The sequence below is a fragment of the Pelodiscus sinensis genome, chromosome 2 (assembly GCF_052426305.1).
Source record: "Pelodiscus sinensis isolate ZL-2025 chromosome 2, ASM5242630v1, whole genome shotgun sequence".
Classification (NCBI taxonomy): domain Eukaryota; kingdom Metazoa; phylum Chordata; order Testudines; family Trionychidae; genus Pelodiscus; species Pelodiscus sinensis.
Genome location: NC_143053.1, coordinates 617,501 through 633,956, shown reverse-complemented (window position 1 = coordinate 633,956; position 16,456 = coordinate 617,501). Strand labels below are relative to the sequence as shown.

The 16,456-nt window shown below is 47.3% G+C and overlaps 1 protein-coding gene across 45 annotated transcripts in view; it reads left to right on the top strand.

The window, feature by feature from the left end:
* Positions 1-16,456, top strand: part of SCRIB (scribble planar cell polarity protein) — a 263,350-nt gene that overhangs the window by 82,956 nt on the left and 163,938 nt on the right. For all 45 annotated transcript variants that reach the window (XM_075919866.2, XM_089776049.1, XM_089776052.1 and 42 more), the window contains 2 exons: positions 9,548-9,637; positions 10,017-10,094. In XM_075919866.2, the coding sequence (XP_075775981.2) occupies positions 9,548-9,637; positions 10,017-10,094 (168 nt within the window). The remainder of the gene's footprint in view (positions 1-9,547; positions 9,638-10,016; positions 10,095-16,456) is intronic.

The following is a 16,456-nucleotide window of genomic DNA, read 5'->3' as shown; positions in this document are numbered from 1 at the left end:
GGGACACCCGAGCAAAGCTGCCGCCTTCTTCCCTGAGTCTGGGACTAAGGGGAGGGAAAGCAGCACAGCTACCCACAAGAGCTAGTATAGCATCGCTGAACTCCGATGCACAGGGGCCAGGCCCATCCCTGCAGATCTCCTCCAGCACATGCCAGGGGTAGGCGATTCTTTTTGATTGGGAAGGAGCAAGAATGAAAAAAGACTAGAGTAGGTGTTGAGAACATTTGTTTTGTATCACAACTAAATGGATTCACACTTATCCGTAGGTTACTAACATCCTCCAGGCACCTAAGCCCCTGGGCTGGATTGCTCCTGCCCATGCCAGCACTGTAGCCTTACTGTTCAACGCAAATCTGCAGGCTGGAGAAATCCCACTCGTCACGACCTTGCAGCTGCGTCCCCCTTAGTCCTTGTGTCCTGCGGCTCTGCCTGGCAGAGGTGCAAGGGAGAGTGGCTCTGCCCTGTGGCAAAGCTGGCCTGTAGGCTCCACATCTGCTGCTCCCATTGGCCAGGGATCACAGCAACAGGAGCAGCAGGGAGCAGTGCCTGTAAGTGCAGGGCAGCAAGCAGCCACCTGTTCCACCGTGAGAGCTGTGCCAATTTCCTGCCCCACCCCCAGCCCACTCCTGCACCCAACTTCCCCCCAAGATCCCACTGCCAGCCCGTCCCCCAGAAGTCAGTCCAGCCCCGGCGGTGAGGACTGATGGGACAGGTGTTCAGCAGTGAGCAGATGCAAGTGGAGACGAATCAGGGCTTGGACCCAGACTGCAGCGCACCTTCACCCTACCTCAGCAGGTGGCGTGGGACAAGCAGCCCTCGCTCCAGGCATTTTGAACAACGTATTTACTGGCTTTTCCTGGAGACCCCCAGGAGCCTCCCTGACAAGACTCAAACGACCCTCCCAAGTCTCCTTGCTGGAAGACAGGATAGGTCCTCACAGGACGTTAAGACGCCTCACGGCCCTTGAAACCAATGGACATTGGGCATTTTGGATCTGGGCTGTACTCCCTGCTTTACGGCTTCCCAGATGTAGGGAAAAACCAGCAATATGGCCCTACGGCTGATCTCTGGCCTAGCTCACACTGGCGGCGGCTTTGCTCAGGTGTCCCTGGTCTGCTGGGGGGATGCAGCGGCTTTGCTGGACCCCCCCAGCAGACCAGGGAGACCGGGAGAAGCTTTTCTCGCCCCGGAGGACACGGCTGGCGACCCGCTGCCCATGAGCTCCGGGGCGAGAAAAGCCCCGTTTGTAAGTGCGGATCTGACATAAGTCGGATCCGCGTAAGTTGGGGACTGCCTGTATAGAGCAGTATAAACAAGTCATTGATCGAATGAAATGTTACTTTCTATTATGGCTGTCAAGCAATTAAAATCACGATTAATGTGATTAAAAATTGTGTGGAATTAGTTGCGCTGTTAATAATAGAATACAAATTCGTTAATATTTTTGGATATTTTCTACATTTTCAAATGTATTGATTTCAATTTTAACGGCATATAAAGTGAACAGTGCTAATGTTGAATTTTTATTTCAAATATTTTCACTGTAAAAAAGAAAAGCTTATTTTAGTTCACCTCGGGCAAGTACTGTCGTGCAAGCTCTAGCATGAACGATGAACTTCCAAATGTAGAATTATGTACAAAAGCCCTGCATTTAAAAATAAGAAATGTAAAATGCTAGAGCCTAGAAGTCCATGCTGTGCCGCTGCTTGTTCATGTTTCTAGGAGAGAGTGCTGCCTGCTTCTTGTTTACACTGTCACCTGGAAGTGAGACTAGGCCTTCATGTGGCACTTTTGTCGTTGGCATTGCCAGACATGCTAACGATTCATATGTCCCTTCATGTGTTGGCCGCCATTCCAGAGGACGTGTCCATGCTGATGACACTCGTTAAAAATGCATTAATTAAATTTGTGACTGAACTCCTTGGGGGAGAGTTGTGTGTCTCCTGCTCCATTTTACCTGAATTCTGCCATATATTGTGTTCAAGCAGTCTCGGATGATGACCCAGAACACTTTCGCTGCACATTTGACAAAACACAAAGAGGATTCCACTGTGAGATTTCTAAAAATACTACAGCACTCACCCCAAGGTTTAAGGATCTCAAGTGCTTTCCAAAATCTGAGGAGCAAGGTGTGGCACATGCGTTCAGAAATCTTAAAAGAACAGTGCTCCAATGCAGCAACTACAGAACCTGCACCATCAGAAAAGAAATTCAACCGTCTGCTGGTGGGTTTGGCACTCAAATAATGAAAATGAACACGCTGGCCTGAGCTGGTTGGATGCAAGTCCTCTGCAATGACAGTTGAAGCATGAGTGGACCTAGGAATCTTCTGCGTATCTTCAGCACCAGCTACAAAAGTGCCACATGTCTGCCTAGATTCATTTCCAAGTGACATAGTGCTGCCTGCTTCTTATTTACAATCTCCTGCAAATGTAAACAAACTGGTTTGTCTGAGCCATTGGTAGAACAAGGTGTAGGACTGAGTTGGATTTGTAGGCTCTAAAGTTTTATATTGATTTTGATTTATGTAATAAACTTTACATTTGTAAATTGCACTTTCAGAATAATGAAATTGCACTACAGTACTTGTATTTTGCAAGTCACGTACCGTTTTTACAGTGCAAAAATTTGTAATAAAACTAATATTAAGTGAGCTCTATCCACTTTGTATTGTGTTTGTAACTGAATATATTTGAAAGTGTACCTAAGACAGCCCTACCCAGCCAAAGGCCAGTATCCTGTCTTCTGAGCGTGGCCAATCCCAGGCTCCCTAGAGGGAATGAACGGAACGGAATCGTCAAGTGATCCAGCCCCTGACACCCATTCCTAGCTGCTGACAGCCAGAAGCCTGGGACACCATTCCTGCCCATCCTCACGGGGTGAATGCCATCTGGTCCCGGTGACTTGTTACTGTTTAGTTGATCAGATTTTTCCAAAACCTGCTCTAAGGATACCTCAGTCTGGGACAGTTCCTCAGATTTGTCACCTACAACGAATGTACCTTTGGCTGCGAGCCACTGAGCTATTGCCTAAACTAGTATGGCTGTGAGGTGCTGGCTCAGGCTAACCACCCAAGTATGGACCCGTTTGTTCAAGTAGGGTAGGTCTCTGAGAACGCCTGGTCAAGGTGTGGTAGCAACCAAAAAAGCCAACAATGTTAAGAACAATTAGGAAGGGACTAGATAAGAAAATAAATACATTGCTGCTATAGAAACCCCTGGTATGCCCACACCTGGAACGATGTCCTGGGCGCCCCAGCTTAACAAAAGGGAAAATTGGAGAACGTACAGAGAAGGGCAACAAAATGAGTACAGCAATTCCTCATTTAACACGTGCCCGCGTAACACGTTCTCACAATCGCACGATTTATTTTTAGGGAACGTTTTTTGAATTACACAACTGTCCTTGGAATAACACGATTTCCCCAGCTGGCCCATTACCGGCGGCTGTGCGGGGCTTCCCCCACCTCCCTGCAAAGTGGTGGAGGGTTCACTGCTCGCTGCGCTGTTCCCTGGCAACCCCCCCCTTGCCGGACACAGTGCGGGTCCTGGTAGACCCGTCACAGGGGTATACTCCCAACCCAATCCTCGCCCTCCCCCCCCTCTGAGCCAAACACCTCTCCTCCCTGCTGTAACCCAGTCCCCTTTTTCCCCCAACCTTATGTCCTGGTCCCAACAGACACCACCGCTTGAAACACAACCCCCACCTTTTCCATTATTTTCAATGGGAAAATTGACCCCGCATAACACGTTTTCACTTAACACGATCATTTTCTGAAACATATCTGAAGTGTTAAATGAGGAATTACTGTAGGGATATAGAAGTGCATCCATAGGAAAAGAGATTAAGAAGGACTGGTACTCTTCAAGGAAAAAGAGGACTACAGGGGGAAATTATAGAAGTCTATAAAATCTAAGGGTGCATCTAGACAGCAGGGCTTAACTCAAAACAAGCTACACAATTTGAACTGTCAATTTGTGTAGCTTTTTGAAATAGGGAGCATCTACACAGCACTTATTTTGAAATAGTGCATTCTTCCTTCGATTTCCCTTACTCCTCGTACAATGAGGGTTACAGGAGTTGGAGTAAGAAGTCCTCCAGGTTTACAGTATTTTGACACTTTTGAAATAACTGCCTGCTGTGTAGCCATTGACTAAGTTATTTAGAAATAGTGTTACAATGTAGGCATACCCTAAAAGTGCAGAGAAAGCGAACAGGGACTTGTTTGTTTATCCCTTCACATAACACAAGAGCTAGGAGTCATAGAATCATAGAATAATAGGACTGGAAGGGACCTCAAGAGGTCATCGAGTCCAGCCCCCCGCCCTCAAGGCAGGACCAAGCTCCACCTACACCATCCCTGACAGATGTCTATCTAACCTGTTCTTAAATATCTCCAGAGAGGGAGATTCCACCACCTCCCTTGGCAATTTATTCCAATATTTGACCACCCTGACAGTTAGGAATTTTTTCCTAATGTCCAATCTAAACCTCCCTTGCTGCACTTTAAGCCCATTACTCCTTGTCCTGTCCTCAGAAACCAAGAGGAACAAATTTTCTCCTTCCTCCTTGTGACACCCTTTTAGATATTTGAAAACCGCTATCATGTCCCCCCTTAATCTTCTTTTTTCCAAACTAAACAAGCCCAGTTCATGAAGCCTGGCTTCATAGGTCATGTTCTCTAGACCTTTAATCTTTCTTGTCGCTCTTCTCTGTACCCTTTCCAATTTCTCCACATCTTTCTTGAAATGTGGCGCCCAGAACTGGACACAGTACTCCAGCTGAGGCCTAACTAGTGCAGAGTAGAGCGGCAGAATGACTTCACGAGTTTTGCTTACAACACACCTGTTGATACAACCTAGAATCATATTTGCTTTTTTGGCAACAGCATCACACTGTTGACTCATATTCAACTTGTGGTCCACTATGACCCCTAGATCCCTTTCTGCCATGCTCCTTCCTAGACAGTCGCTTCCCATCTTGTATGTATGGAACTGATTGTTCCTTCCTAACACAATTAATAGGCAGCTGGTTTAAAACAAACAATGTATTTCTTCACACATCATACAATCAACCTGTGGAACTCATTGCCATATGATGTTGTGAAGGCCCAAAGTGTAACTGGGTTCCAAAAAGAATTGACTATGTTCATGGAGGATAGTTCCATCAATGGTTATTGGTCAGGGACACGACCCCATGCTCTAGGGCTTTGCCTACACTGTGCGTTGTTGAGCAATAAGATATGCAAATGAGACACGGGGATGAAGATCGCTGCAGCTCATTTGCATACCTAATGAGACGTCATTTTTGTGGCACGGGCTTTTGCGCAAGAAGGAGCTGTCTACACTGCCCCTTCTTGCACAAACTGCCCCCCTTGCGCAGAGCCGTTCTGCTGCGTATTTTCAGGAAGAACGGCTCTGCGCAAGAGGGGTTTTTTGCTCAAGAAGGAGCAGTGTAGACAGCTCCTTCTTGCATAAAAGCCTGTGCCGCAAAATGGCGGCTCATTAGGTATGCAAATGAGGCGTGGCGATATTCATCCCCGTGCCGCATTTGCATATCTTATTGCTCAACAATGCGCAGTGTCGACATAGCCCCTGTGTGTCTCTACTCTGACTACCAGACGTCGGGGAGTGGCGGGTTACTTTCTAATTGCGCCGCTCCGTTGATTCCCCCTACGCTGGCCACTGTCGAAGGCAGGATACGGGACTGGGTGGGCCACTGATACAACCCAGTGTGGTCTGTTATGGTTAAAAGTTGGCAGTTCCCCAGCACGTCTCATTCCTGGGCCCAGGGCAGAATTGTTCACTCCTGTTAGGTTTTGGATTGTTTGCTTTAGTCTAGTTCTAATCAGCCCAAGGACTCGGCTCCTCTCTCTTCACCGTTTGCCCACATGTGCTATTTGCAGCCTGTTGTTATGTCCCCTTGTTGCTTAGGGATGCCAGACAGATTTAGCTCTTCTAATCTCTCCTGGTGAGTCAGTCTTTCTGGCCCGAGAGCTGTTTCATGGCTCTTCTCTGAGCACCCTCCACTTTTGCAGTATCTCCATGTGAGAATGGGGCAGCCAACTGGTCTCCCCCACCCTGCCCCAGGGCAGTAGGTGTGGGACTGAGCTGGAGGGAGCCACTGGTTCCTCCCTGCTCTGAGACCAAAAGTCCCTGTATATGCATTCCCACAATCTCGTTGGGCTTTTCCATCTGCCTTACGCTGCTGCAAACTGGTCGATCTTACAGCTGCCATCCTGTCTTGATCTCTAGTGGCTGTTCCTGTGGTCCAAGTATCTCCTGTCCATTGGGTATCTGGGCTTTATTTTCTCCTGGTGTATGTACTGCCTGTACCCAGGTTGACTCTGACTTGCTGATTTCCTGCCGTGATCTCTAGTCCCTCTCAACCCTGTGTTGCTTTCACTTGAGAGCTTAAGACTTACAGCGTTTAAGGCCGGAGGGCCCATTAGCCCATCTAGAGTGATGGTCTGTATAACACAGGCAACTGAATACCCCTTTACCAAGTCCCCTGTCACTTGTGTTTGGCTAGCATCAGTTCCAGAAAGTCATCCAGGGTCGGGACACTGCAAGAGACGGAGAATCCAACACCTTTAATAGTTTATGCCAATAATTAAACACGCCAACTTTTAACTCTTGTTGCCTGATTTCTAAGTTGAATTTGTCTGAGTTCCACTTCCAGTCATTGGTTCATTTTCTTCCTGTCTCTGCTAGATTAAAGTGCCCTTTGGTGTCTGGTATTTTCTCAACATGACAGTATGTACACGTGGAAATCAAAACCTCACAGTCATTTACAAGTCTCTGGGTCAGGCCTTTTTGCCAGCCCGTGAATTCTGTTTTGTGGCTCTGTTCGGCACCCTCTTCAATTTTGTTAACACGATTTTGAAAATGTGGCTCCCGGAATTGTACCAGATAGTCCTGTATCAGTCTCACCAAAGTCATCGAGCAAAGCCCTCCTGCCTCTCCCTGGTTGTACGTTTGCCCCTTTCAGCAGCCCCTGGGGACTCATGTCCTGGCGCTTGACTCAGTAGTCCCTTGGAGTGATGTCATTCCCCATGCTGGAGGTATGGCCTGCACTCCGGGTTCATTGTGTGTAATCTTCCTTTTGGCTGTATTAAAACAGTGTTTGAGTTGACGCAGGTTACTCTCAGAGCAAGGCCAGTCTGGATCACTGCTCTGTCCTTACAGATTAGCAAAATTTAAGGCCAGAAGGGACTATCAGAGTATGGAGTCTAACCTGTAGATCATAACGCCCTTCGAGCTGGTGCGGTTACCCTGTATGGAGCCCAGTAATGTATGTTTGGCTAAAGCATGCTGTTCCTCTCTGATCTTGGCTTACTCACCTTTACTAGCAGGAGTGAGTTTGTGTTTGCTTGTACATCATTGATAAATATGCTGCATAGTGTCAGGCCATGTACTGATCCAGGGAAAAGCACTAGAGACACCCCCTTCGATAATTCCCCATTCATCTGTCAGCCAGGTCTTAGTCCATTTCACCTGTGCTCTGTAGAGGAGGGTAACAAGACACCGTGGCTACGTCCAGACTGGCAGGATTTTCCGCAAATGCTTTTAACGGAAAAGTTTCTCCATTAAAAGCATTTGCAGAAAAGAGCATCTAGATTGGCACGGACGCTTTGGCACAAAAGCACTTTTTGCGGAAAAGTGTCCGTGTCAATCTCCATTTTCACCATCGGGGCTTTTTTTGCGCAAAACACTTTTTAGCGTCTACACTGACCCTTTTGCGCAAAAGCATTTCCGGAAAAGGGCTTTTGCCCAAATGGGAACATCAAAGCATTTGCGCAAGAAGCACTGATTTCGGACAGTAGAACGTCAGTTCTTTTGTGCAAAATCAAGCGGCCAGTGTAGACAGCTGGCAAGTTTTTCCACAAAATCAGCCGCCCATGACTGGAAGCTGCACAGGGTTCATTCGTTTTAGAACCAGAACTGGGAGCAGAAATAGCAGAAAGGGAGATGGGGCGGAGCCTCCATTTGCTGGTGGCTTACTGAGCTATAAGCCTGTGCTGATCAGGCAGCTTTCCAGAGGCCGTGTCTCTCAAAGCATCGTGGAACTTAGGGTCTTGGCTACAGGCTGGATCGATGGGTAGCAAGGGGCGATCTAGCCGAGAGGTGATAAGTCAGCTGCTGAGCTCTCCTGTCGACTCCAGTACGCCACCAGAACAAGCAGCATAGGTGGAGTCGGCAGGAGAGCGTCTGCCAGCGACTCGCCGCGGTGAAGACACCACAGTATGTAGATCTATGTACGTGGACTTCAGCTGCGTTACTCATGCAGCTGAAGATGTGCAGCAGATGGACAGTCCATGGGAGGGTAGAGTAGGACGTAAACACGTGGCAGCTGTCAAGTAACCTCGCTTCATAGAGTCCAGTTCTGCACACGTGGCTCACATCATGCGCTGAGCTGTGTGAAATGCTCTTTTCCAAGAACCCCAGGATCCCTGAGCCTTGCTCTCCCCGTCTTAGGCAGCCCAGATTCAGGGGTTCCCTAGCCACGGCATGAGAAGCACCTAGCAGGGCCCATACCAGAAACAGGCCACTAGAGGAGATGGCCCAAATTTGCTCTGGCCTCCCACTCCCGTGCAGCCTCTGAGGATGGCCTCAGCTGGGTGTGCTCTTAGGGCTAGAAGCCTCTGCAGCAGCCTTTCTCTGCTCTAGACTGTCCCAGAAAAGTGCCATCTTGTGGGCAGCAGGTTTCTTCCTGTCTCCTTCCTCCCCCACCAGCACCCTGCTGTCCCCAAGGGCTCTGTGCATTTCCACCACCAGTACCCCGGCCCTCAGGGAGCCCCCAGAACGCCTCCTTTCTTCCCTGTCATGGAGGGACTGTCTGCTGGGCCTGGGCTTCGGCTGGAGAGCACTGAGCAGGTGGGGTGGGCGGGGGGGAGCAGAGATGGGAGGAAGTTGGAGGCCCTAGTCAGGGTCCTGCGTCTGCCCGTCCCTGAGGGGAGAAGAGGAGTCAGGCCTCCGCACGCCTGGAGGGCGAAGAGAGTCATTTGATCATGGCCATGCCCTGGGATCAGTCTAGGACCCAGGTGCTTGTTAGGGTGGGGAGAGGCCCTTCATTTTGTGGTACCTGCATCGAATCGGGCCCCAAAGGAAAGGAGACCAAGAGGCATGATTGCTGTGACTGGCTTCTGTCACCCCCATCTGACTAAGTCCCACCCCTTCCCCCAGCTACTGCTCAGTCCCCTCCCCTCAACTCCTGCTCATCCCCATCCCACCGCAAGTCTCCTACCCACACCTCTGCTTGCAGCTGGCCAAAGTGTCCAATATGCTTGTGCCTGGCAAGTTGGCCCTTGGGCTAAAGGGCAGGGAAGGGAAGGGGCTGATTGGCTTTTGGGCGACTGCCCGATGTGTCTGCCATCCCGTCCCCCATCAGCCCTTCTGTTTTGCCGAAGGCAGGAGCCGCCGTGCACGCACTGAAGCGAACTCGCCGTTGCACGTGGGCTGGAACGCGCCAGCCTGCATGTTCTGCGCACCCCTCTCGCCCACAGCGTGGGCTGCAGCCCTGTGATCTGTTTCCATTTTGCTTGCAGCTGACTCTGACTATCCTGCGGCAGACAGGGGGGCTGGGCATCAGCATCGCAGGGGGAAAAGGCTCAACTCCGTACAAGGGCGACGACGAGGTAAGGACCTGGGGTGCCAGCGCAGGGACAGACATGAGATGGGCCCCAGCAAGGCAGTGCCTGACCCTGCCTGTGCGGGGCCTGCTCTGTGGCTGTTGGCGCGCACCGGGCAAGGCAGGGCCAGCCTTAGACCCTCTTGGAAGCAGGAGTCTGGTAGGGCTGAGTAAGGGGGAATGTAGGTTGTGGGCTGACCCACCAGTGCTTCCCTGTGCTCACGGTGTAGTCACCAGAGAGAGTGCCACATCCGGGCCTGGGCATTCCCTTCCCAATAACAGACACCCCCAGAAGAAGGAATTCCTCCCTCTCTGGCCCCCCACTAACATCAACTCCTGGGGCAAAGGCCTGCTCTCCTCTTGCTCACATGACATTTTGCTTCCAGGGCATCTTTATTTCCCGTGTGTCAGAGGAGGGCCCTGCAGCCCGAGCAGGAGTCCGTGTTGGGGACAAGCTCCTGGAGGTAAGAGCCCAACCTGTGTGAAATGACAGTACTGTGGGCTGCAGGTGTGGTTCCAGTGTCTGGAGGAAGATTATTCTTTATTTGTGTGGCCATCATGCCTGTGCCTCCCAGTCAGGGCTTGGGGACCCATTTGTACAAACCCAGAACAAAACTTCCCTGCCCCAGTGAGCTTATGGTTGAACTAATATCCCCATTAACCTTAAGTTGTAAGGATGTGCTAAATTGAATGCTGAGGGGGCACCCGTCAGCGCTGGTACCACTCCTTGCGAGGAGCACGGGAAGTCGATAGGAGCAGTTCTCCCGTTGACCTCCTGCTGTGGGGAAGGTACTAAAGTTCGAATCGAGGTACGTCGATTCCAGCTACGTAGTTAACCCAGCTGGAGTTGCCTATCTTGATTCGAACTTCCAGGTAAGTATAGACATGGCTTTAGGACTCCTGGGTTCTATTTCTGGCTCTGGAAGGGAAGTATTGTCTATTGGTTAGAGCAGAAGAAGGAGGGTTATTGATACCTCAGTGCTATTTTTTCCTGTTGCTTTACATTTACATAGTGGGGCTGGTGTGTGTTTGAGGGTACCCTGTGGAGTTGGTATGTGTAGGCTCTCGTGGGGTTGGTTGGTGGGCGTCAGTGTGTGTGTCAGGGGGAGGGTTCTCTGTGCAGTCAGTGTGTGTTTGTGGGGGCTGGGGGAGTTCCCTGTGGAGAACACAAGAACGGCCAGACTGGGTCAGACCAATGGTCCATCTAGCTCAGTGTCCTGTCTTCTGACAGTGGTCAATGCCAGAAGCCCCAGAGGGAGTGAACAGAACAGGGAATCTTCAAGCCATCCCTCTCCTGTATCCCATTCCCAGCCTTTGACAGAGGGTAGGGACACCGTTCCTAACCATCCTGGCTAACAGCCATTGATGGACTAACCTCCATGAATTTATCTAGTTCTTTCTTGAACCCTGTTAAAGTTCTTCACAGCATCCTCTGGCAAGGAGTTCCACAGGATAACTGTGCGCTGTGTGAAGAAAAACTTCCTTTTGTTTGTTTTAAACCTGCTCCCCATTAATTTCATTTGGTGACCCCTAGTTTTTATATTGTAGGAACAAGAAAATAATTTTTCCTAATTCACTTTTTCCACATCAGTCATGATTTTATAGACCTCTGTCATATCCCCCCTTTGCCCCTCTTTTCTAAGCTGAAAAGTCCAAGTCTTTTTAATCTCTCTTCATATGGGACCCGTTCCAAACCCCTAATCATTTTTGTTGCCCTTTTCTGAACCTCTTCCAATGCCAGTGTATCATTTTTTAGATGGAGTGACCACATCTGTATGCAGTATTCAAGATGTGGGCGTACCATGCTTTTATACAGAGGCGATAAGATATTTTATTCTGTATCCCTTTTTTAATAATTCCTAACATTCTGTTTGTTTTTTGACTGCTGCTGCACACTGAGTGGATGTTTTCAGAGAACTATCCACAATGACTCCAAGATCTCTCTCTTGAGTAGTTATAGCTAAATTAGTCGACCTCATATTTTGTGCAAAGTTGGGATTATTTGTTACATAAGAACATAAGAACGGCCGTACTGGGTCAGACCAAAGGTCCTTGTAGCCCAGTATCCTGTCTGCCGATAGTGGCCAGCACAAGGTGCCCCAGAGAGGGTGGACCGAAGACAATGATCAAGCGATTTGTCTCCTGCCATCCCTCTCCAGCCTCTGACAGACAGAGGCCAAGGACACCATTTTATCCCCTGGCTAATAGCCTTTTATGGACCTAACCTCCATGAAATTATCTAGCTTCTCTTTAAACTCTGTTATAGTCCTAGCCTTCACAGCCTCCTCTGGCAAGGAGTTCCACAGGTTGACTACATGCTGTGTGAAGAAGAACTTTCTTTTATTAGTTTTAAACCTGCTACCCATTAATTTCATTTGGTGTCCTCTAGTTCTTCTATTTAGAGAACTAATAAATAACTTTTCTTTATCGACCCTCTCCACACCACTCATGATTTTATAGACCTCTATCATATCCCCCCTCAGTCTCCTCTTTTCTAACCGGAAAAGTCCCAGTTGTTTTAACCTCTCTTCATATGGGACCCGTTCCAAACCCCTAATCATTTTAGTTGCCCTTTTCTGAACCCTTTCCAAGGCCAAAGTATCTTTTTTGAGGTGAGGAGACCACATCTGTACACAGTATTCAAGATGTGGGCGTACCATAGTTTTATACAGGGGCAGTAAGATATTCTGGGTCTTGTTTTCTATCCCTTTCTTAATAATTCCTAGCATCCTATTTGCCTTTTTGACCGCCGCTGCACACTGTGTGGAAGTTTTCAGAGAACTGTCCACGATAACTCCAAGATCTTTCCTGATTTGTCGTAGCCAAATTAGCCCCCATCATACTGTACGTATAGTTGGGGTTATTTTTCCCGATGTGCATTACTTTACACTTATCCACATTAAATTTCATTTGCCATTTTGTTGCCCAATCACTCAGTTTGGTGAGATCTTCTTGGAGTCCCTCGCAGTCTGCTTCTGTCTTGACTATCTTAAACAGTTTGGTATCATCTGCAAACTTTACTACCTCACTGCTTACCCCTTTCTCCAGATCATTTATGAATAAGTTGAAAAGGATTGGTCCTAGGACTGACCCTTGGGGGACACCACTAGTTACCCCTCTCCAATCTGAAAATTTACCATTTATTCCTACCCTTTGTTTCCTGTCTTTTAGCCAGTTCTCAATCCAAGAAAGGACCTTCCCTCTTATCCCATGGCCATGTAATTTACACAAGAGCCTTTGGTGAGGGACCTTGTCAAAGGCTTTCTGAAAATCCAAGTATACTATATCTACTGGATCCCCCTTGTCCGCATGTTTGTTAACCCCTTCAAAGAACTCTAATAGATTAGTAAGACAGGATTTCCCTTTACAGAAACCATGTTGACTTTTGTCCAACAAATTATGTTCTTCTACATGCTTCACAATTTTATTCTTTACTATTGTTTCGACTAATTTGTCCGGTACTGAAGTTAGACTTACCGGTCTGTAATTGCCAGGATCGCCTCTAGAGCCCTTTTTAAATATTGGTGTCACGTTGGCTACCTTCCAGTCATTAGGTACGGAAGCCGATTTAAAGGATAGGCTACAAACCACAGATAACAGCTCAGCAATTTCCCATTTAAGTTCTTTTAGAACCCTTGGATGAACGCCATCCGGTCCCGGAGATTTGTTAACATTAAGTTTTTCTATTTGTTCCAAAACCTCCTCTAATGACACTTCAATCCGGGACAGTTCCTCAGATTCATCACCCACAAAGGACGGTGCAGATTCAGGAATCTCCCCAACATCCTCAGCCGTGAAGACTGAAGCAAAGAAATCATTTAGTTTCTCCGCAATGGCTTTATCGTCCTTGATTGCTCCTTTTATAGCTTGATCATCTAGGGGACCCACAGGCTTTTTAGCAGGCTTCCTGCTTCTAATGGACTTAAAAAACATTTTGTTATTTCTTTTTGAGTTTTTGGCTAGCTGTTCCTCAAAATCTTTTTTTGCTTTTCTTATTACATGTTTACACTTGATTTGACAGTGTTTCTGTTCCTTTCTATTTATCTCACTAGGATTGGACTTCCACTTCTTAAAAGATACCTTTTTGTCCCTCACTGCTTCTTTTACATGGTGGTTAAGCCACGGTGACTCTTTTTTAGGTCTCTTGCTATGTTTTTTAATTTGGGGTATACATTTAAGTTGGGCCTCTATTATGGTGTCTTTAAAAAGTTTCCATGCAGCTTTCAGGGATTTGGCTCTAGTCACTGTGCCTTTTAATTTCTGTTTAACAAACCTCCTCATTTTTGTGTAATTCCCCTTTTTGAAATTAAATGCCAGAGTGCTGGACTGCTGAGGTGTTCTTCCCACCACAGGAATGTTGAATGTTATTATATTATGGTCACTATTCCCAAGCGGTCCTGTAACGGTTATATCCTGGACCTGATCCTGCGCTCCACTCAGGACTAAATCGAGAATTGCCTCTCTCCTTGTGGGTTCCTGCACCAGCTGCTCCAAGAAGCAGTCATTTAAGCAATTGAGAAATTTTATCTCCGCTTCTCTTCCTGAGGTGACATGGATCCAGTCAATATGGGGGTAATTAAAATCCCCCATTATTACAGAGTTCTCTATTTTGGTAGCCTCTCTCCAGTGTGCATGGCTTTACATTTATCAACATTACATTTCATTTCCCGTTTTGTTGCCCAATCACTCAGTTTGGTGAGATCTTTTTGAAGCTCTTCACAGTCTGCTTTGATCTTAACTACATTGAGCAGTTTGGGATCATTTGCAAATTTTACCACCTCCCTGTTTACCCCTTTCTCTAGATCATTTATGAACAAGTTGAATAGGATTGGTCTCAGGACAGATCCTTGGGGGACCCCACTTGTTACCCCTCTCCATTCTGAAAGCTGACCATTCATTCCTACCCTTGTTTTCCTGTCTTTTAACCAGTTCTCAATCAATGAAAGGACCTTCCCTCTTATCCCATGACAACTTACTTTGCTTAAGAGCATTTGGTGAAGGACCTTGTCAAGGGCTCTCTGGAAATCTAAGTACACTACATCCACAGGATCCCCCTTGTCCACATGTTTGTTGACCTCCCCAAATAAGTCTAGTAGATTAGTAAGGCAGGATTTCCCTTTACTGGAATCATAAGAACATAACACAAGAACATAAGAACGGCCGTACTGGGTCAGACCAAAGGTCCATCTAGCCCAGTATCCTGTCTGCCCGCAGTGGCCAGCACCAGGTGCCCCAGAGAGGGTGGACCGAAGACACAATCAAGCGATTTGTCTCCTGCCATCCCTCTCCAGCCTCTGACAAACAGAGGCCAAGGACACCATTTTATCCCCTGGCTAATAGCCTTTTATGGACCTAACCTCCATGAATTTATCCAGCTTCTCTTTAAACTCTGTTATAGTCCTAGCCTTCACAGCCTCCTCTGGCAAGGAGTTCCACAGGTTGACTACACGCTGTGTGAAGAACTTTCTTTTATTAGTTTTAAACCTGCTCCCCATTAATTTCATTTGGTGTCCGCTAGATCTTGTGTTTAGGGAACTAATAAATAACTTTTCTTTATCGGCCCTCTCCACACCACTCATGCTTTTATAGACCTCTATCATATCCCCCCTCAGTCTCCTCTTTTCTAAACTGAAAAGTCCCAGTCATTTTAACCTCTCTTCATATGGGACCCGTTCCAAACCCCTAATCATTTTAGTTTCCCTTTTCTGAACCCTTTCCAAGGCCAAAATATCTTTTTTGAGGTGAGGAGATCACATCTGTACACAGTATTCAAGATGTGGGCGTACCATAGTTTTATACAGGGGCAGTAAGATATTCTGGGTCTTATTTTCTATCCCTTTCCTAATAATTCCTAGCATCCTATTTGCCTTTTTAACCGCCGCTGCACACTGTGTGGAAGTTTTCAGAGAACTGTCCACGATAACTCCAAGATCTGAGTGATTGGGCAACAAAATGGCAAATGAAATTTAATGTGGATAAGTGTAAAGTAATGCACATGGGGAAAAATAACCCCAACTATACGTACAGTATGATGGAGGCTAATTTGGCTACGACAAATCAGGAAAGATCTTGGAGTTATGAGTGGTGTGGAGAGGGCTGATAAAGAAAAGTTATTTATTAGTTCCCTAAATAGAAGAACTAGAGGACACCAAATGAAATTAATGGGTAGCAGGTTTAAAACTAATACAAGAAAGTTCTTCTTCACACAGCGCGTAGTCAACCTGTGGAACTCCTTGCCAGAGGAGGCTGGGAAGGCTTGGACTATAATAGAGTTTAAAGAGAAGCTGGATAATTTCATGGAGGTTAGGTCCATAAAAGGCTATTAGCCAGGGAATAAAATGGTGTCCTTGGCCTCTGTCTGTCAGAGGCTGGAGAGGGATGACAGGAGACAAATCACTTGATCATTGTCTTCGGTCCACCCTCTCTGGGGCACCTGGTGCTGGCTACTGTCGGCAGACAGGCTACTGGGCTAGATGGACCTTTGGTCTGACCCAGTACAGCCGTTCTTATGTTTTTATGTTCTTATCTCTTTCCTGATTTGTCATAGCCAAATTAGTCCCCAAATCATGTTGACTTTCCCCCAGCAAATTATGTTCATCTCTTTGTCTGATAATTCTATTCTTTACTAGAGTTTTAACTAGGTTTCCCAATACTGACGTTAGCCTTACCAGTCTGTAATTGCCAGGATCACCTCTAGAGCCCTTTTTAAAGATTGGCATCACGTTAGCTGTCTTCCCGTCATTAGGTATGGAGGCTGATTTAAAGGATAGATTGCAAACCACAGTTAATAGTTCCAGAATTTCCCATTGGAGTTCTGTCAGCACCC